Source organism: Sturnira hondurensis, unplaced genomic scaffold, assembly GCF_014824575.4.
Source record: "Sturnira hondurensis isolate 20B ecotype Veracruz unplaced genomic scaffold, ASM1482457v3 Scaffold0022566, whole genome shotgun sequence".
Classification (NCBI taxonomy): Eukaryota; Metazoa; Chordata; class Mammalia; order Chiroptera; family Phyllostomidae; genus Sturnira; species Sturnira hondurensis.
Window position 1 is genome coordinate 5,135,583 of NW_028095197.1, and position 16,751 is coordinate 5,152,333.

General features: G+C 41.1%; 1 protein-coding gene across 11 annotated transcripts in view; it reads right to left on the bottom strand.

Moving 5' to 3' along the window:
- Positions 1-16,751, bottom strand: part of APTX (aprataxin) — an 87,913-nt gene that overhangs the window by 37,983 nt on the left and 33,179 nt on the right. For 9 of the 11 annotated variants that reach the window (XM_037036125.1, XM_037036123.1, XM_037036120.1 and 6 more), the window contains 4 exons: positions 14,918-14,977; positions 13,424-13,650; positions 9,019-9,122; positions 7,605-8,226 (listed from right to left, as the gene is read on the bottom strand). In XM_037036125.1, the coding sequence (XP_036892020.1) occupies positions 8,072-8,226; positions 9,019-9,122; positions 13,424-13,650; positions 14,918-14,977 (546 nt within the window). In that variant the 3' untranslated portion in view covers positions 7,605-8,071. Of the gene's footprint in view, positions 1-5,214; positions 5,848-7,604; positions 8,227-9,018; positions 9,123-13,423; positions 13,651-14,917; positions 14,978-16,751 lie in introns of those variants that run through there. The other 2 variants (XM_037036118.1, XM_037036119.1) reach the window with 2 other exon arrangements.

The window sequence follows — 16,751 nt, forward strand, 5'->3', positions numbered from 1 at the left end:
TTCTTGCTGTTCCGATTCGATGTTTTTTTCTTCCTTTTGTTCCAAATCATTGATTTGATTCTCAGCTTCATCCACTCCACTATTACTTCCCTGTAAATTTTTATTTCACTTAGTGTAAACTTCATTTCTGCCTGGGTCTTTTTTATGCTGTTGAAGTATCCTGTGAGTTCTCTGAACATCCTTAATAACCTGTGTTTTGAACTCTGTACCTGCTAGACTACTTATCTCCATTTTGCTTAGTTATTTTTCTGGAGTTTTGCTCTGTTCTTTCCTTTGGGCCATATTTCTTTGTCTCCTCAATTTGGCAGCCTCCCTGTGTTTGTTTCTATGTATTGCATAGAGCTGCTTTGACTCCCTGTCCTAGTAGCATGGCCTATTGTAGAAAAGTGCACCAGTAAGTTGGATGTGGTGGAACCTTAGGTAATCACTTGGGAAGGGCAACCTGTGAGAACCAGGTTGACGGTGTGTCCCATATTGTGTTGCTACTCTGTGGCTCTGTGTGAGGAAGGGATACCTCAGAAGTGAGGGATCCCAGCCCCAGTGCATCGACCACTTAGCCCAGGGTTCCAGCACAGGGATGTAAGTCCCCATAACTTCTGGCTGTAATAATCAGTGGGGGTTTCAGTGGCAGAAGAAACTGCGCGATTCTCAGGAGACTTCTCTTAAAGAGCCTGCAATGGACTTAGGACTTAGGCAGACTCACCGCCTCTGGGATTCAGCACTGGGGCAACAGCTGGAAGGGCACAAATGGGATAAGAGGAGAAATTCAAGTGTCTGGTAATAGAGTGAGTTCCAGGAGAGAGCTTCCTCCTAGACAAAACTCCAGAGGCCAGGCAGCAGATTGCCTCTCTGAGCCCTCTGCCACACAGAGCCACAGAATGGTGACACAGGTTGCCCTACATTGGTGATTACCTAAGCCTCTGCCCCTTCCAACTTACTGGTGCACTTTTCTACAATAGGCCATGCTACTAAGACAGGGAGTCAAAGCAGCTCTATCTAATACACAGAAACAAACACAGAGAGGCTTCCAAAAGAAGGAGACGAAGAAATATCACCCAAAGGAAAGAATAGAACAAAATCCCAGAAAACAAAACAAAACAAAACAGAGATAACAACCTATTGGATGCAGAGTTTAGAATACTGGTGATCAGGTCACTTGAGGATACATCAGGTCACTCATTGGATACTTCAACAGCATAAAAAAGACCCAGGCAGAAATGAAGGTTACACTAAGTGAAATAAAGGAAAATATACCATAAAGGGACCATAGCCACTGCCTGGCCTCTGGAGTTTTGTCCAGTAGGAAGCTGTCTCCGTGCATTCACCCTAATGCCAGACACTTCAGTTTCTCTCTGTGTGCCACTGGCACCCCTCCAGCTGTTGCCCTGGTGCATGGGAGCCCAGAGTGAGCAACTCTGCCTATCCTAAATCCATTTCAGGCTCTTTAAGAGGAAACTCCAGAGAACCCTGCAGTTTCTTCTGCCACCCCAACCCCCACTGGTTTTCCCAGCCAGAAGTTATGGGGACTTACCTTCCTGGCACTGGAAGCCTGGGCTTGGTGGTCTGGTGTGGGGCTAGGATCCCTCACTCCCAAAGTAACCCTCCCAATTTTTATCCACCACATGTACATGTGGGACTGTCGTTCTGTGTCTCCATGCCTCCACATTTCTGCCTCTCCTAACCATCTGGATGAATGTGACTTCTTTAATTCCTTGGTTGTTGGACTGCCATAAAATTCAATTTGCTGATGATTCTAAGTGATAGTTGTTTTCTATTTTAGTTGTCATTTTTGCTATGGTTGTGTAAGCAGGCAAGTCGTGTTTACCTATGCCTCCATTCATTCTTGTTTTAATATTGATATGCTAAACAAGATAGCATTGTTGATTAGTGGAAAATAAAATTGAATGCTTTTGCAATACCTGTTCTGAAGCCTTCCCTGAGCATTTCATCTGAAGTTAAATGTTCTGTAAATGTTCTGGTGCCTCATTATCTCTGCCTTAGCTAATAGTACAAGCTGCTAAAAGCTATACAGGGTCTTCAGTACAGTTTGTAGTGTTAATATACTGTACCCCAAAAATATTGCCACTCCCACAATCCTGGGATACAGTCATGATGCAGCTCATCTATTCATGTAGATGATTGGTACAGTTTTTCCCAAGGCATTCGTTTCAGTAATAGAGATTCAAGGCCTTTTCGATAGCTATGAGGAGTCTGTTAGCCAGGGTTCCCAAACCCCTCAGACCTGCTGAGGTTTCCCTATTTCCCTGAGTGTGGTGGCTGAACTGGAGCCAACAGCTCTGGGGCCTGAATTCTATCTCTAGCCAGAGGTCCCTAAGATATACACAAACCAAAGGACTGAGGTAGGAGCGCTGAGATCAAAGGACAGCATCCCAGAAACATCCTGAAGTCCCTCCCCTAGTCCTCCACAGTAACCCAAACACCTCCTGAAATCCTAAACTCATGGTGATGACCCTTTTCTCCAGAGCAGAGGTTCTTAAGTAGAGGGCCAGACACCTAGGGAGTCTATGAAAGCACTTCAGGGACTTCATAAACTCCCTATTAAAGTATATAAAATGTGTATATATATACCTTTACTCTGGGGAGCAGACTTCATAGCTTTCATCATATTTTTTAAAGTCTAGTCTATGGAAGAATCTTAAGAGTTCTGTGGAAATCTCCAAGTTGGGATTAAAGGGACAGAGAGAGGTAGTGAGGCCAATTCTGACACAGGTCAGTCCTGAATCCCTGATATTCAGCCATATCCAGTGTTTGTGACATTGCCAGATGCTAGGTTCCAGGATATGCCCCCGAACCTGCAGAAACTCTTAACGGCCTAAGTATGGTCTGGTCCGTGAAAGACTATTTGTACCTGGATATCTCAGAGACAGACCCTGAAGAAGACAAATACATATGCTCTGAGCCCAGGCCAAGTCTCTGGGATTGGCCTCTGGGCAGGAAGAGGGGATAGGGACCATTGAAGAGAGGCAGCTCAACTTCAGACCTGGTCCCTAAGAGCCTGGGCCAGAGAGCAAGCCCAAACTTTGCAGAAAGGATAAGCTGGTCCCTCCTGCCACTTACTCTCCCTCATTTAATGCCCAAGGTCTCCCTGGTTCCTGAAATAACATTGACCCTGCAGAGAAAAAGTCCGCAACTGACCCAGAAAGCCAGAAAATGGTGTAGGGCACAGCCTAATCTGGAAGCTTCAGAAATACAAGGTGCTTTGAAGCCGAGGGTTCATTTATATTGTGGGTCTCAAACTTCAATATGAATAAAAACCATCCTTGAATGTATTTTATAATACAGATGCCTAGGCCCAGGGATTGTGATTAAGTAGTCCTGTGGTAGAGCCCAGATGGTAACACTTTTTAAAAGGTAACTAGTAATTCTGATCTCAGGACTCCACGGAGTACACCTTCAGAAAGTTTCTACGGGCACTAGGGCATCAGATGTGGAGGGGGGACTAAACCAATCCCTCCTTCCCAATCCCAGTGAAATAAAAGCAGATAAAATAACAGTTTCCAGTTATCATTTATTTAGTCTTCTGTGCCACATACTATGATAAACTTTTACATAAACTATTTATTTCATTTAATCCCTTACAACCCTGAGGTTCAAAGAAAATAAGTAACTTGCACAAGATCCCTCAGCTGAGTACCAGAGCCAGGACTGGGACCCAGATCTGAATCCAGGGTCTGTTCTTAACCAATAAAACCACAATTTTTAAAAGGCTTCCAGTGCCTAGTGCCTACGGCAAAGGAGAAACTATGAAGCCACCTCCCCTCTGCAGCTGGACTGGGGGAGAACCCCACAGGCCACAGGGTAAGTAGGCAACCACTGCAGGGAAGAGCCAGAATGGAAGAACTGTGGTAGCTGGGCTAATGAGGTAAGGACCACATTCTATTGCAGAAGGGACAGAGGACAGAGATGAAAACGTTGGGTGGTGATAGGTGGACAAAACAGATAGACTATGCTCAGAGAAATCAAAAAATGCCATGGAAAAATTTGGGTCAGTGCAGGCCCAAGTCCCCTGCAGGGCTATGGCCCCTGCTTAGTACTGCATCTACACTCTTCAACTAATAGGGAAATGAATTTGATGCACCAGAATCAAGACCAACTTTGAAGCCCAAGATCCTTTATAGATTATCAAATCCTCATTCTCTAAAGGGACATAACAATAAGTACCTACACCATACAGTTACATACAGTGACAAGTAAATGAGATCATTTGAATAAAGTGCTTAGTATACTGTTAGACACACAGAATTGAATATGTGTTAGCTGCTACAATAATTAATTGCTACTAATTATGACTATACCCACACCTAACAAGAAACCACTGTAGCATCTTAATTACTTGTGAAAGACAGGGAGGTCAGATGTGGCCTCTATGGATTGAGATTTTTCTCCAGAGAGGTTATTTTGAGGGTGTTTTTTAAAAACATACCATATTTTGCCATGTATAATGCACACCCACATTTTTAGCCCAAGCTTTCAGGAAAAAATCTTTCATTTTAATTCTTTAATTCAATTTTTATTTATTTATATTTAGTTGTTTTTGTATCATAAAGGAATTCTGGCATTTATTTTTGAATATATTATAGTACAAAAAATTTTATGTAACAAGTAACTACAAAACACAAGAAGAGATACAAGGTTCAAGAAATTTTATGTACCAGTAGAAAATTTACCATATTTACACATCAGAGAAAGCCAAGAACTCTTCATCGCTGTCAATATCAGAAGTATGGTCTTCTTCAATTTCTACATTACAAGTGTCTTCTGAGGAGTCACTTTCCTCATCCCAGTAAATTTCAGTCCTCAGTTCCATCCATAGCATTGCTGATGTCACATTTGTTAAACAATTTCACAACCACTTCCTTCTTGACACCATTCTACGATCTTAGGATCCAGTCATGAACTGGGTGATGGATGCTTTCTTGATCCTTCCTATAGGTGTTAAATCATTCCCAGCTGACTGCACCCATGACGCCCACTTTTTCCCCATTAGGGTTTTAAAGGGCTTGTTTACTGACACATCAAGAGGCTGCAGTTGGCTGGCTAGCCCACTCACTGTCACAGCAAGTTGAGTTTTCAAGTCTGCTGTGATTGCTTTTGCACTTCGTGTAACACAGACTTTGAAGTGATCAAAAACAGGCAAAGCTGGTTTTTCAAGTAATCCTCCAGGACTCCATGCCCAGACTTTGCTAAACCAGATTTTCATGCCTGTTCATTCGTCCATCCTTTTTCATGCACATGGACAATAACCCCACTTGGAATCTTTTCTTTCGGAAACATTTTTCTTTAAAGATAATCATAGGTGGTAGTTTTGTCCCATCTGCACAACAGGCTAGAAGAGTAAAATGTATTTTCTCATGACCACTAGTTTTAACAGCCGCCGTCTTAGGTCCTTTGACGTCCACAGTTCTGTTGGATGGCATGACAAAGGTGAGTGGGACCTAAACCATACTGGCAATTGGAGACAACTCAAAGTTCTTTGAAAGACTAATAACATAAGAATGAAATTCCACAGCTTGACTCTCATAGGCTGCTGGAAGTTTGGGGGCAAGTTTCATTCCTGTCCTCATGCTCAAATCTTCTCTCTTCGTAAAGTTGAAGCACCATTTAGATGTCCCTGAGAAACCATCAAGGTTTTTTCTAGTGCAATCATTTTACCTTTGTATCATCTTGGACAAAACAGAGATCCCAGTTTGGCACTGCTCCAGGTTATAGGTATTCATCTCCTGCTCCACCTCCAGCTACTCTGGAGGTTTCCTTCACACTGCCTTCTTTGTCTTGGCATCTGAAGAAGCGTTTCTTCCTGTTGCCTCCACAACCTGCTGACACTCTCTGTGGGAAGAGGTCTAGAGTGTCTCTAGGCAGCTCTGTTGCCATGCTTTTTAGCATATTTAATAATGTTTAGCTTAAAGACTGAAGTGTACAAAAACCACTTTGACATTTTCCAATAATTTCTCCCAACTAAAGTGTACAGTCACGCTGTTCACCCTACGGTAATAAAGTCGGCATCACCTATCTTATCAAATGGATAACAATCAGCATCATCTATCTCACTCTGTGGATAATAACACTCACTCTTCATTTCATTTTGTTGAAGCATTGGCTGGAACTGCTTTCATTGCAAGTTCATGGTAAATTCAACAAAACTGATTATTGTATTCTAGGGTATTATTGTGCATGTGGATATCATTATTGCTTCCTAGAGTCACACTTTTAACATGTAAGCATAAATAAAAGAATTAAAAACAGCCCTGACTGGTGTAGCTCAGTGGATTGAGCACAGGCTCTGAACCAAAGGGTCGCCAGTTCAATTCCCAGTCAGGGCACATGCCTAGGTTGTGGGCCAGGTTCCCAGGACAAGGTGCTCGAAAGACACACCGATACTTCTCTCCCTCTCTTTCCCCTTCTCTTCCCTTCTGTCTAAAAATAAATAACTAAAATCTTTAAAAAAGTAAAAATAAAAGAGTTAAAAACATTTCTATAAATACATAATTAGTACTACCCATGTATAATGAGCATCCTTATTTTTCCCTCAAAAATCTGGGGGGAAAGTGTGCATTATATATGACAAATACAGTAAATTCAAGAACAAAAAGAGTCATATCCCCAATTTAATCAAAATTTAATCAAACAATTTAATCAAAAACACTTTAGACTTTCCCTTACTTTTAGTTCCAAAGCCTGATTTAATCCAACTGTTCTGTCCAAATTCGTTCTGAGGGGAAAATGAAGCTGTGTGGTTCTCTACAACTTTTTCATTCAAGAACTACCTCTATGTGTATCAGAAATGACCTGTGACTGTTAGCTAAACTCCCAACAGTTTTCCACTACATGAGAGAGACACCCCAAACAAATCAACTTTATTTTCAAACAACAGATCCAAGCAGGCCAGCAAGGAGACCTGACAGCTGAACTGTGATGAACATTAGGCTGTGTATTCCTCACCACATCCAGGAACCCCTGATATTAGAAAGAAACCTCACCCCTCCACCCCATCACTGAGCCTGTTTGCTCAGGGTGAGAGAGAACTTATGAGACAGACTTTCTGAGAAGGGAGTATCTGGGTGGTTTTGGGTAGAAAAACATGAAAGGAACAGAAGAAACTAAGTCTCCCCATGACAGAGGAAAAGAGAAAGTATATTACAGAATTGAATAAGATCAGAGAACAAGTATAGCATAGAAAATATAATCAGCCCTGGCTGGTGTAGCTCAGTGGATTGAGTACCAGCCTGTGAACAAAAGGGTCAGAGGTTGGATTCCCAGTCAGGACACATGCCTGGGTTGCAGGCCAGGTTCCAAATAGGGGACACATGACAGGCAACTATACATTGATGTTTCCCTCCATCTCTCCCTCCCTTCTTCTCTCTCTAAAAATAAATACATAAAATCTTTGAAAAAATATAATAAATAATATTATAATAACTATGTATGGTGCCAACTGGGTACTTGAAAATATTAGGGGAAACACTTATATTTTTGGTTATCTAACCAAAGTATTTGGTTATCTAACCACTATACTATATACCTGAAACTAATATAAGGTAATATTGAATGTAAACTGTAATTAAAATTTTTTTAATTAAAAAAAATTTAATTAAAGATCAGAGAACAAAACCAAATGGTGCCTTTCAGGATAAACAAGGGATCCCTCTGGCTGCTCTGAGGAAAGGTTACTGAATGTCTCCAGGGAGGATGGATAATTATAAGGAGAAGAAATACATAGTTCGTCCTCTGCTTCCATTCCTGCATTAGGTCAGTTTGAACACAGTTTTGCTCATATTAGTCAGAGCTGACATGGGTCCTAGATATGATCAGGCCTATCCCAGCCACCCTCACCAACCAGAGAACACATTCATGACAAACCCAAATTCCTAATTCCTGAACCATTTCGAATCACCCCACATTGGAGCCACTCAGGAATAGTACAAGCTTTGTTTAAAAAAAACTGTATTTTTTAATTCAAGAAGTAAAAGTTCATAAGCAGTCCAGAACAGGGGCCAGGAGTTTGCTCTAAACATTCAGTCATACTTGCTGCAGAAGCTCAGGCTCCACAGAATCACTCTGGCCAGTGCTTCCTGAGATGCTCTTTCAGCTGAGGAATGGAAGGCAGCAGCTGCTGGCACTCATGACAACGCAGGGGCAGCTTCAAGAGCTCAGGCATCCCATCTCGGACAGTCACTCTGCCAGCCTCTTGCACCATTGCGATCACAGCTGCAAGCAAGGAACGAAGTTCAGAGCCAGCTACTCTGGAAAGCCAATACAAAATTTTTAAAAATCTGACTACAAATAAAAATATGAGAGGTACCCCAAAGCTAGTAAATTTGAGGTTAGACTCATTACTAGGAAAATGGGCTTGATCAGATTCTAAATCTGGGCAACCTATTTTGGAGTTGATTACTTTCCTTTGAGATACACTCTAAACAATCCATGTTACTATGTCAAAGGCTTATCACAGTGTTTTACTCATGGTTGGCTCTTGGTCAACGGCCCCGGTCATTGTTAACTTGCCAGCATACTAAAGTTCTACAGAATATACACTGAGAAATGCTTCCTTCTGCATATATAGCCTTCCCCTGTTTATTAACCACTCCTGGCATGAGGCAGCCCCAAGCTCCTACCCAGCAGATGGCAGAGGAAACACAGAACTATTTAGAGCTTTCATATCTATTAAGTCCAATAACTCTCAGAATAATTTTTAAGTCCCCTGGTATTATAATAAAACACCTTTTGACCTTGACATAACAGCTTTCTAGGTCCCCCAAACAGGCTGCTCATGGCAAAGTAACAACTCTACTACATGCCTTATAGTAGGCATAAAGAGAGCCTCATTAAGGCTCTCTTAAGAGAGAGAACACAAAGTTATACATGAGTTTTGTATAACTTTGCGGAACACAAAGTTATACACGAGTTTTGAGACCTGGTAATTATTTAGGGAAATAGCTGAATCAAGTATAGGAACACGAGAAAATGAAATAAGTGTAAAAGCCAAAGAATACTGTTTACCTTGTGATTCTAGGAAATATTCTGTATTAAAAGAATTCCAATGTTTTTTGTTTTTAAGGCAAGGAGAATCAAAATCCTGGCTGATGACATGAAGGTGGACATGGCTAGTTGAGAGGGAAAAAAACTGATGATTAAATCCATTAAAGACTATGGTTAAATTAAAAAGACAAACAGTACAAGTATAGGTATGTAAACTATTGACAGTGTTTCCATTTAATTCAATTCATTCATTCACTTTAGACTATTTAATGCTCATTAAGTACCTAGAAGGGCCAAGTGCTAGAACAAAGGCTTCCAGTGCTAGAAACTTCCTAGTGCTTCCGGGCACTAGGCACTGGAAGCCTCTTTTCTAGCACTGAGAATTTAATAGTGGACAAATAAGAAAGGCCTCTGTTCTTTCAGAAATTATATTCTCATGAGAGGAGACAAATAAAATATAAGTAAATCCATAAACAAGGCAAATTCAAATCATTAACATTGCTAAGAAAATAAGAACACAAGGAAATATGATAGAGAGTGTCCAGGGGGTGGAGGTTGCCTCTTTAACTAGCTTGGGGTGTTCGGGGAAGGCCTCTCCCAGGAATGATTTCAGCTGAGAAAGGAGTCAAGCAAGCAAAGATCTGGGGAAAGAGTGCTGCAGAGAGCAGGGGGGCCAAGCACAAAGGCCCTGAGATGAGAAAGGGCTCAGTGTAGCCAAGGAACAGAGAGGTAATATGGCCAGCATGACTGTAGCCATGGAGCAGAGATTAAGTAAGAGACAGATCATAAAGGTCTCGTAGGTCAGCAGGGGGTTTGCACTACATTCTGTGTGCACTGGGGAGCCACTGAAGGATTTTAAGCAGGGGAGTGCTACTATCTGAGCCACACTTTTAAAAGATGACTCTGACTGCTGGGTGAAAAAAAGACTATAGAGTGAGTAAGGATGGATACAGAGAGACCTAGCAGTTCACACCAGAAATAATGATGTTTTAGACTAGTGCTATAGTAGTTGAGATGACAAGAAGCAATCCAATTTTTAATACATTTTGGAACAGAACCAGTAAGACTTACTAATGAATTGGATATGGCTTTGAGGATGTGCCACCTACAGAAATGGAGAAGCTTACAGAAAAAATAGATGTGAGGAAGAAACTCAAGAATTCTCTTTTCAACTTGTTAAACCAAGTAGTATGCCTTTTCGTATAGCTTTGACTCCTAGAATCAATAATACTTTAATAATCTAGGAGCAAGGACACCCTACAATCAACATTACAGAAACCTAGTGTCCAAATCTTGGTTTATAAATATCAGTCTCCAATAAGAGGAGCTAGGGATCTTGACAGATGTGGTTCATTCCAGGGCTAGATCAGGAAAAATATAAGGTGACCCTGGAATATCTTATTTCAGAAAACAAAGAAGTGCTCAAAAAATGTCGGGGGCATGTCAAAGTACTGCAGGAGCCAACCTAAAGGAGCTTCCAATGACCACAGCTGGAACCATTTAAGCAATAAAATAAATAATAGGTCAAATTAAAACCTATAGAATAAAGTAAATATCCATGAGTCCTTACTGATAAATAATTGAACAAATACAAAATCGGGCCCTGGATGATGTGTCTCAGTGGATTAAGCACAGGCCTGTGAACCGAAGTGTCACTGGTTTGATCCCAGTCAGGGCACATGATTGTGTTGCTGGCCAGGTCCCCCATAGGGGGCGCATGAGAGGCAATCACATATTGATATTTCTCTCACTCTCTCTTTCTCCCTCCCTTCCCCTCTGTCTAAAAATAAAATAAAATTTAAAAACTGCATAATCAAGGTCAGGTGGGGGTGGGGGTGGGGGAGACAGCTCTTCCACACAGAAGAATTCCAATTAATAAATTAGAAGGAATGAGAAAAACATAAAATCACCACAAGATAAACTTCATAGTAATAACTATCACAGGCAAGATCCACCAAGAGAGACGCTAAAAATTACTGGGCAAACGTTTAAGGAGGAATTAGATAGTAGCAGTCTCAAAATATTCATGATATTCATCAATTATAAAGGATAAAACAGTAACTTTGAGTAGAGAAACCTGGCAGACATCACTTAACAAAGTGACCAAGGTTAACATCATGAGTTATAAACCGTATCAACATCATTCACTCCTTGATACAATGCACTAAGAAGGACACATCACTGCTATGGCATTTTTGCAAAAGAAAAAAGAAAGAAAGAAAAAGAGAAAGAAAGAAAGAGAGAGAGAGAGAGCGAGAGAGAGAGAGAGAGAAAGAGAAAGAAAAAGAGAGAAAGAGAGAAAGAAAAAAAGCATAACCTCAATCTAAGATGAAAAAACATCAGACAAACCCAAACTGAGAGATAGCCTGTAAGATAACTAGCCAGTGCTCATCAAAAGTGTCAAGGTCATAAAGACCAGGAAAGGAAGAAGTGTCGCAGATTAAGGGAGACTAAGGAGAGGTAATAAATAACTGCAATGCAGGATCCTGCATAGGATCCTGGAGTAGAAAAAGATTATAAGAAAAATGGGTGAAATTCAAATAAGGTCTAGTCTCTAGTTTAATTGTGGTGATATTATGAAAGATTTTTGTTCTGCTTTATACTTTTCTGTTTCAGATTTTCGACATTGAAAATACATTACTTTTACAATTTAAAAAAGTTATTTGTTACCTCTTTCTTTCTATAACATTTATTCGAAATTATGTCATAAAGAGTGATCATAAAAGGATATTAAGTGGTAACTTTACTTACTGCTCGTTTTGTTTCCCACCCACACCTGCCATTGTTTTCAGCATTTCCCTTAGCACAACAGCACTCATTCTATGAAGAAGGCATGCACCATGGTCACTATGGAAAAAGAGCTGTGCAGTCAAGGGCTCTGTTAGTCGCAAGCTCTGCAGCATTAGGGAAATAAATAGCATTATGGGTGACTTTTGCCCTAAATTTTTAAAGAAGGTTTTAACAATAAAAATATTTTTCTAATAAAGTATAATGTACATTCACCCTATGACCTAGCAATTCCATTCCTAAGTACTTATCCACAAGAAAAAAATGAAGTATGTCTATGATACACGCAACAATATGCATGAATCTCCAAATTATTCTGCTGACTAAAGAAAGCCAGGATGAAAAATAGTATACATTATATTATTCCATTTATAAGTTCTAGAAGAGACAAAACTCATCTATGCTGACAGAAATCATAACAATGCTTGGGGGAAGACTAACCAGAAAGAACACAGAGGAGCTTTCTGAGACAAAATGACAGAAATACTTGACAGAAATACTTATTCTGTATCTTGATCACAGTGATAGTCACATGGTATGTACGTTTGTCAAATTTGACCATTTGTACATGTGACCAAACTATAATCTTATTATGCATTTTATTCAATGTACGTTATGGCTTAATTTAAAAGAAAGAGTACTGATAGGAGAAAAATATGTGGCATGAAAATTTTATTAGGTTAAAGTAGCCTAATTACCCATCTAAATAAAATGTGAAGAATGTTGGGTGCTTAAAATAACCAAAAGGTATTATGATACATGGTGCAACACAGATGAACTTTGAAGAATTATATTAAGTAAAACTAGCCAGTCACAAAAAGACAGATTTTATATAATTCCATTTATATGCAGTGCCTAGAGTAGTCAAATTCATAGCGACAGAAAGTAGAACGATGGTTTTGAGGGGCTGGTGGGAGGATGGGATGGAAGGTTGTGTGGGAAGATAAAGAAAGTTCCAGAAATAGACAGTGGTAATTGCTGCACAGTGTAAATGTACTTAATGCCACTACACTGTACACTTGAAAATGGTTAAAATGGTCAATTTTGTTATGTTTCTTTTACCACTGCAAAAACCCCCACCCAAGATAAAAACCCTGAACACCAATTAGTCTGCTTATCTTGTTGCTTAGCTGTAAACAACTGTAGAGATCTGCCTTGTTTGCACTCTTTGAAAGCAACCAACATTCGTTTCGGAATCTCTCTGGCTGTGAGCCAAAAGAAAACAAACTCTGCACTTTTCTCTCATTTTGTTTTAAGTCTTAGATCTACTAAGCTGTCGTGACAGAAGTCAGTGACCTTTGTCTCCTTCAGAGCAATGGTCCTTAATCACTTAGGGGTGATAGAGGCTTCTGAAAAGTCATTGACCACAATTCTTCATCTAGTTCATAGCTGAGGTCCTCAGAGGCTTACACTTTGAGAGGAACAAAAAAAGTATGATTGAATTACAAGCAGAAGTAGGAACTCAAGGCTTACAGGCAAGTCAGACAGAAGGGTGGAAGTTTCAGCCAGCCTGCCTTGGAAACACCCCACTCTACACCCCCAGGCCTCGTGGCTATCGGCACACTCAGCAGACTCAGGCTGAATCCATTTGCCCACCAAGACAAAATCATGACGTACCAGCACTACCCACAAGGCTTACCTCATGCTGGGAATGGCATGGTAGCCCAATCGAAAGCGGAGTTTGCTGGACTCAGCAACATCTGCAATCACCTTTTCCCCGACAGCGTGCATGTGTTTGAGGAGCTCAAGGTGTTCCCTGGTCACAGCCTTCAGACTGGAAATGGAGGCCCATGGTAAGACCAGCCAGTGGTGACGAGCCTTGGGGTATTTATCCTTAATCACCACCACCTGCTCATCTTTGTAAACCTAGCAAAGGGACACAGGAAAAGGGAACAGATATCTCCCAGGCATCTTCTGTGTGCCAAATGATGTCATATTTGTTAACTCACTTAATCCCCACCATAATCATCTACAAAAGGCTTTAGTATCCCAATTCTGACAGATGAAAGCACAGAGACTCAGATAAGTTGAGTGTCTTATGCAAAGTCACAGTCACTACAGAGGAAATCTAGGATTGCAACCCAGATTCAGTGGACTCTAATCTGTGTTTTAATCACCACGATACACAGAATACACAGAAGATGCACAGTACAAAGTAGTTCCTAAGGATCTCATGGGAAATCCCTGCAGGCATCAATTCGAATGCCCCCTTCTCCACTCAACCACAGCAGACCACGTGACATCTGCACATGCATTCCAAGAAGCACTATCAGATCTGGCCCCAAGTCACTCCAGGATGTAATTTAAGAAGAATTCAAAGAACCCTCCCAGGGTGATGCGGAACTATTAATCCCAGAGCAGCCTGTAAGTACAGTCACAATACACCATCTAATGCTCTCTTGATAGAAACCACATTAAGGTTAACTCATCTCCTGTTAACAGTATCCAGAAGTTTAGGAGGAACAAGGCAGAGGGGATATTCATTTGAAGAACAGAGCTTCTCTCCAAAGAATTTCAGGTGCTCACTTAACTGACAATGGGAAAAGCTACCTGTCCTCACAAAATAGCCCAATGAAACAAATTTCATTCAGCCCTGGCTGGTGTTGCTCCACAGACTGAGCACCAGCCTGCGAATTAAAGTCACTGGTTCAATTCCCAGTCAGGGTACATGCCTGGGTTGTCAGCCAGGTCCCCAGTAGGGGGCATGCAACCAACTGATGTTATCTCTTGCATATCAATGTTTCTTTCCCTCTCTTTCTCCCTCCCTTCCCCTCTTAAAATAAATAAAATCTTTTTTTTTTAAATCTCATGCAGAATGACTGGTCTCCTTTGATTTGTAGTTATGACCTCTGCAGAATGGTCATTTTTTAAGAAGATTTATTTTTGTATTTATTTTATTTATTTTTAGACAGAGGGGAAGGGAGAAAGAGGGAGAGAAACATCAATGTGTGGTTGCCTCTTGCGTGACCCCTACTGGAGACCTGGCCTGAAATCCAAGCACGTGCCCTGACTGGGAATCAAACCAGCGACCCTTTGGTTCACAGGCCAGTGCTCAGTCGACTGAGCCACATCACCCAGGGCTCTAGCCATTTAAAACATGACATGTATTTCAATGCCAAAATTTTTCTCTGACCTGCATTTTGGGGTCCTGCATAGAAATCTTCAAGCCTTGACTCCAGTGGCCCAATGACTCCTAAAACAAAAAAGGGCAATGTAAATCTCAAATGCCAATAGTTAAATATGACATTAGTTAACACTGTATGTCAGCAAAGTCCAACCATACTTGGAAATAAGGTGAAAGTTTTAAGAATTTATTTTAGCCATGGCTGGTGTGGCTCAGTGGATTGAGTGCCAGCCTATGAACCACAGGGTCTCCAGTTCTAATCAACCGAGCTACCCAGCCAGGGCTTAAATAAGGTTAATTTTTAAGAATTAAACTATATGCCCTTTATCGCGATCTTTTGCCTTTATAACCATAAGTCATCCTCATTTTCTTCCTGTGTTCAGAGCCGCAGGTCCTCTCCCACTCCATCTAAGCCGGACTAGGTTTCCACTTTGACATCAGGATGGGAATCACATGATCTATGAAAAGTGTTTTATTTTTTTTTAATATACTTTATTGATTATACCATTACAGTTGTTCTATTCCCCCCTTCATTCCTCTCCTCCTGCATACTCCCTCCCCCACCATTCTCCCCCCTTAGTTTATAACCACATGTCTCAAGTTCTTTAGATTCTATACTTCCCCCACTATTCTTGCCCTCCCCCCATCTATTTTCTATCTACCCTCTATGCTATTTTCTGTGCCTTCTCCCCCTTCTCCTCCTCCCACCCCCCTGTTGCTAACCCTCCATGTGTTCTTCATTTCTATGGTTCCACTCCTGATCTAGCTGTCCTCTTGGTTTGCTTTTGTTTTAGGTGTGGTTGTTAATAACTGTGTGTTTGCTGTCCTTTCACTGTTGATATTTTTCATCTTCCTTTTCTTATATAAGTCCCTTTAGCATTTCATATAATAAGGGCTTGGTGATGATGAACTCCTTGAACTTGACCTTATCTGAGAAGCACTTTATCTGTCCTTCCATTCTAAATGAAAGTTTTGCTGGATAAAGCAATCTTGGCTGTAGGTCTTTGGATTTCATGACTTGGAATACTTCTTTCCAGCCCCTTCTTGCCTGTAAGGTCTCTTTTGAGAAATCCGCTGACAGTCTGATGGGTACTCCTTTGTAGGTGACTGTCCCCTTATCCCTTGCTGCTTCTAGGATTCTCTCCTTCATTTTGGTCTTGGCTAATGTAATTATGATGTGCCTTGGTGTGTTCCTTCTTGGGTCCAACTTCTTTGGGACTCTCTGAGCTTCCTGGATTTCCTGGAAGTCTATTTCCTTTGCCAGACTGGGGAAGTTCTCCTTTATTATTTGTTCAAATAAGTTTTCCACTCGTGGCTGTTTCTTTCCCCCTTCTGGTACCCCTATAATCCGGATGTTGGAACGTTTAAAGATGTCCTGGAGGTTCCTAAGCCTCTCCTCATTGTTTTGAATTCTCATTTCTTCATTCCTTTCTGGTGGGATGTTTTGTTCTTCCTTCTGGTCCATTCCATTGATTTGAGTCCCAGTTTCCTTTCCATCACTATTGGTTTCCTGGACATCTCCCTTCATTTCAATTAGTTTAGCCTTCATGTTCCTCTAATTTGTGACTATAATCCACCAGTTCTGTGAGCATCCTGATAAATAGTGTCTTGAATTGTGCTTCTGAGAGGCTGGCAATTTCTCGGTCGCTTAGAGTTATTGGCTCTGGGACTTTGAGTTCTTCTTGCGCCATCTTTTGGGCTGTTTGTGCCTGTTCCATAACAGGATCGGAGCCCTAGGTGTTCACTAGAGCAGGGCAACTAAGTCGCTGGGTTGTGACGTTGTATGTGGGGGCGGGGTCAAAGAGGAACAATTGTGTCCCATCTGCCGTCTGCTGCCTGCCGA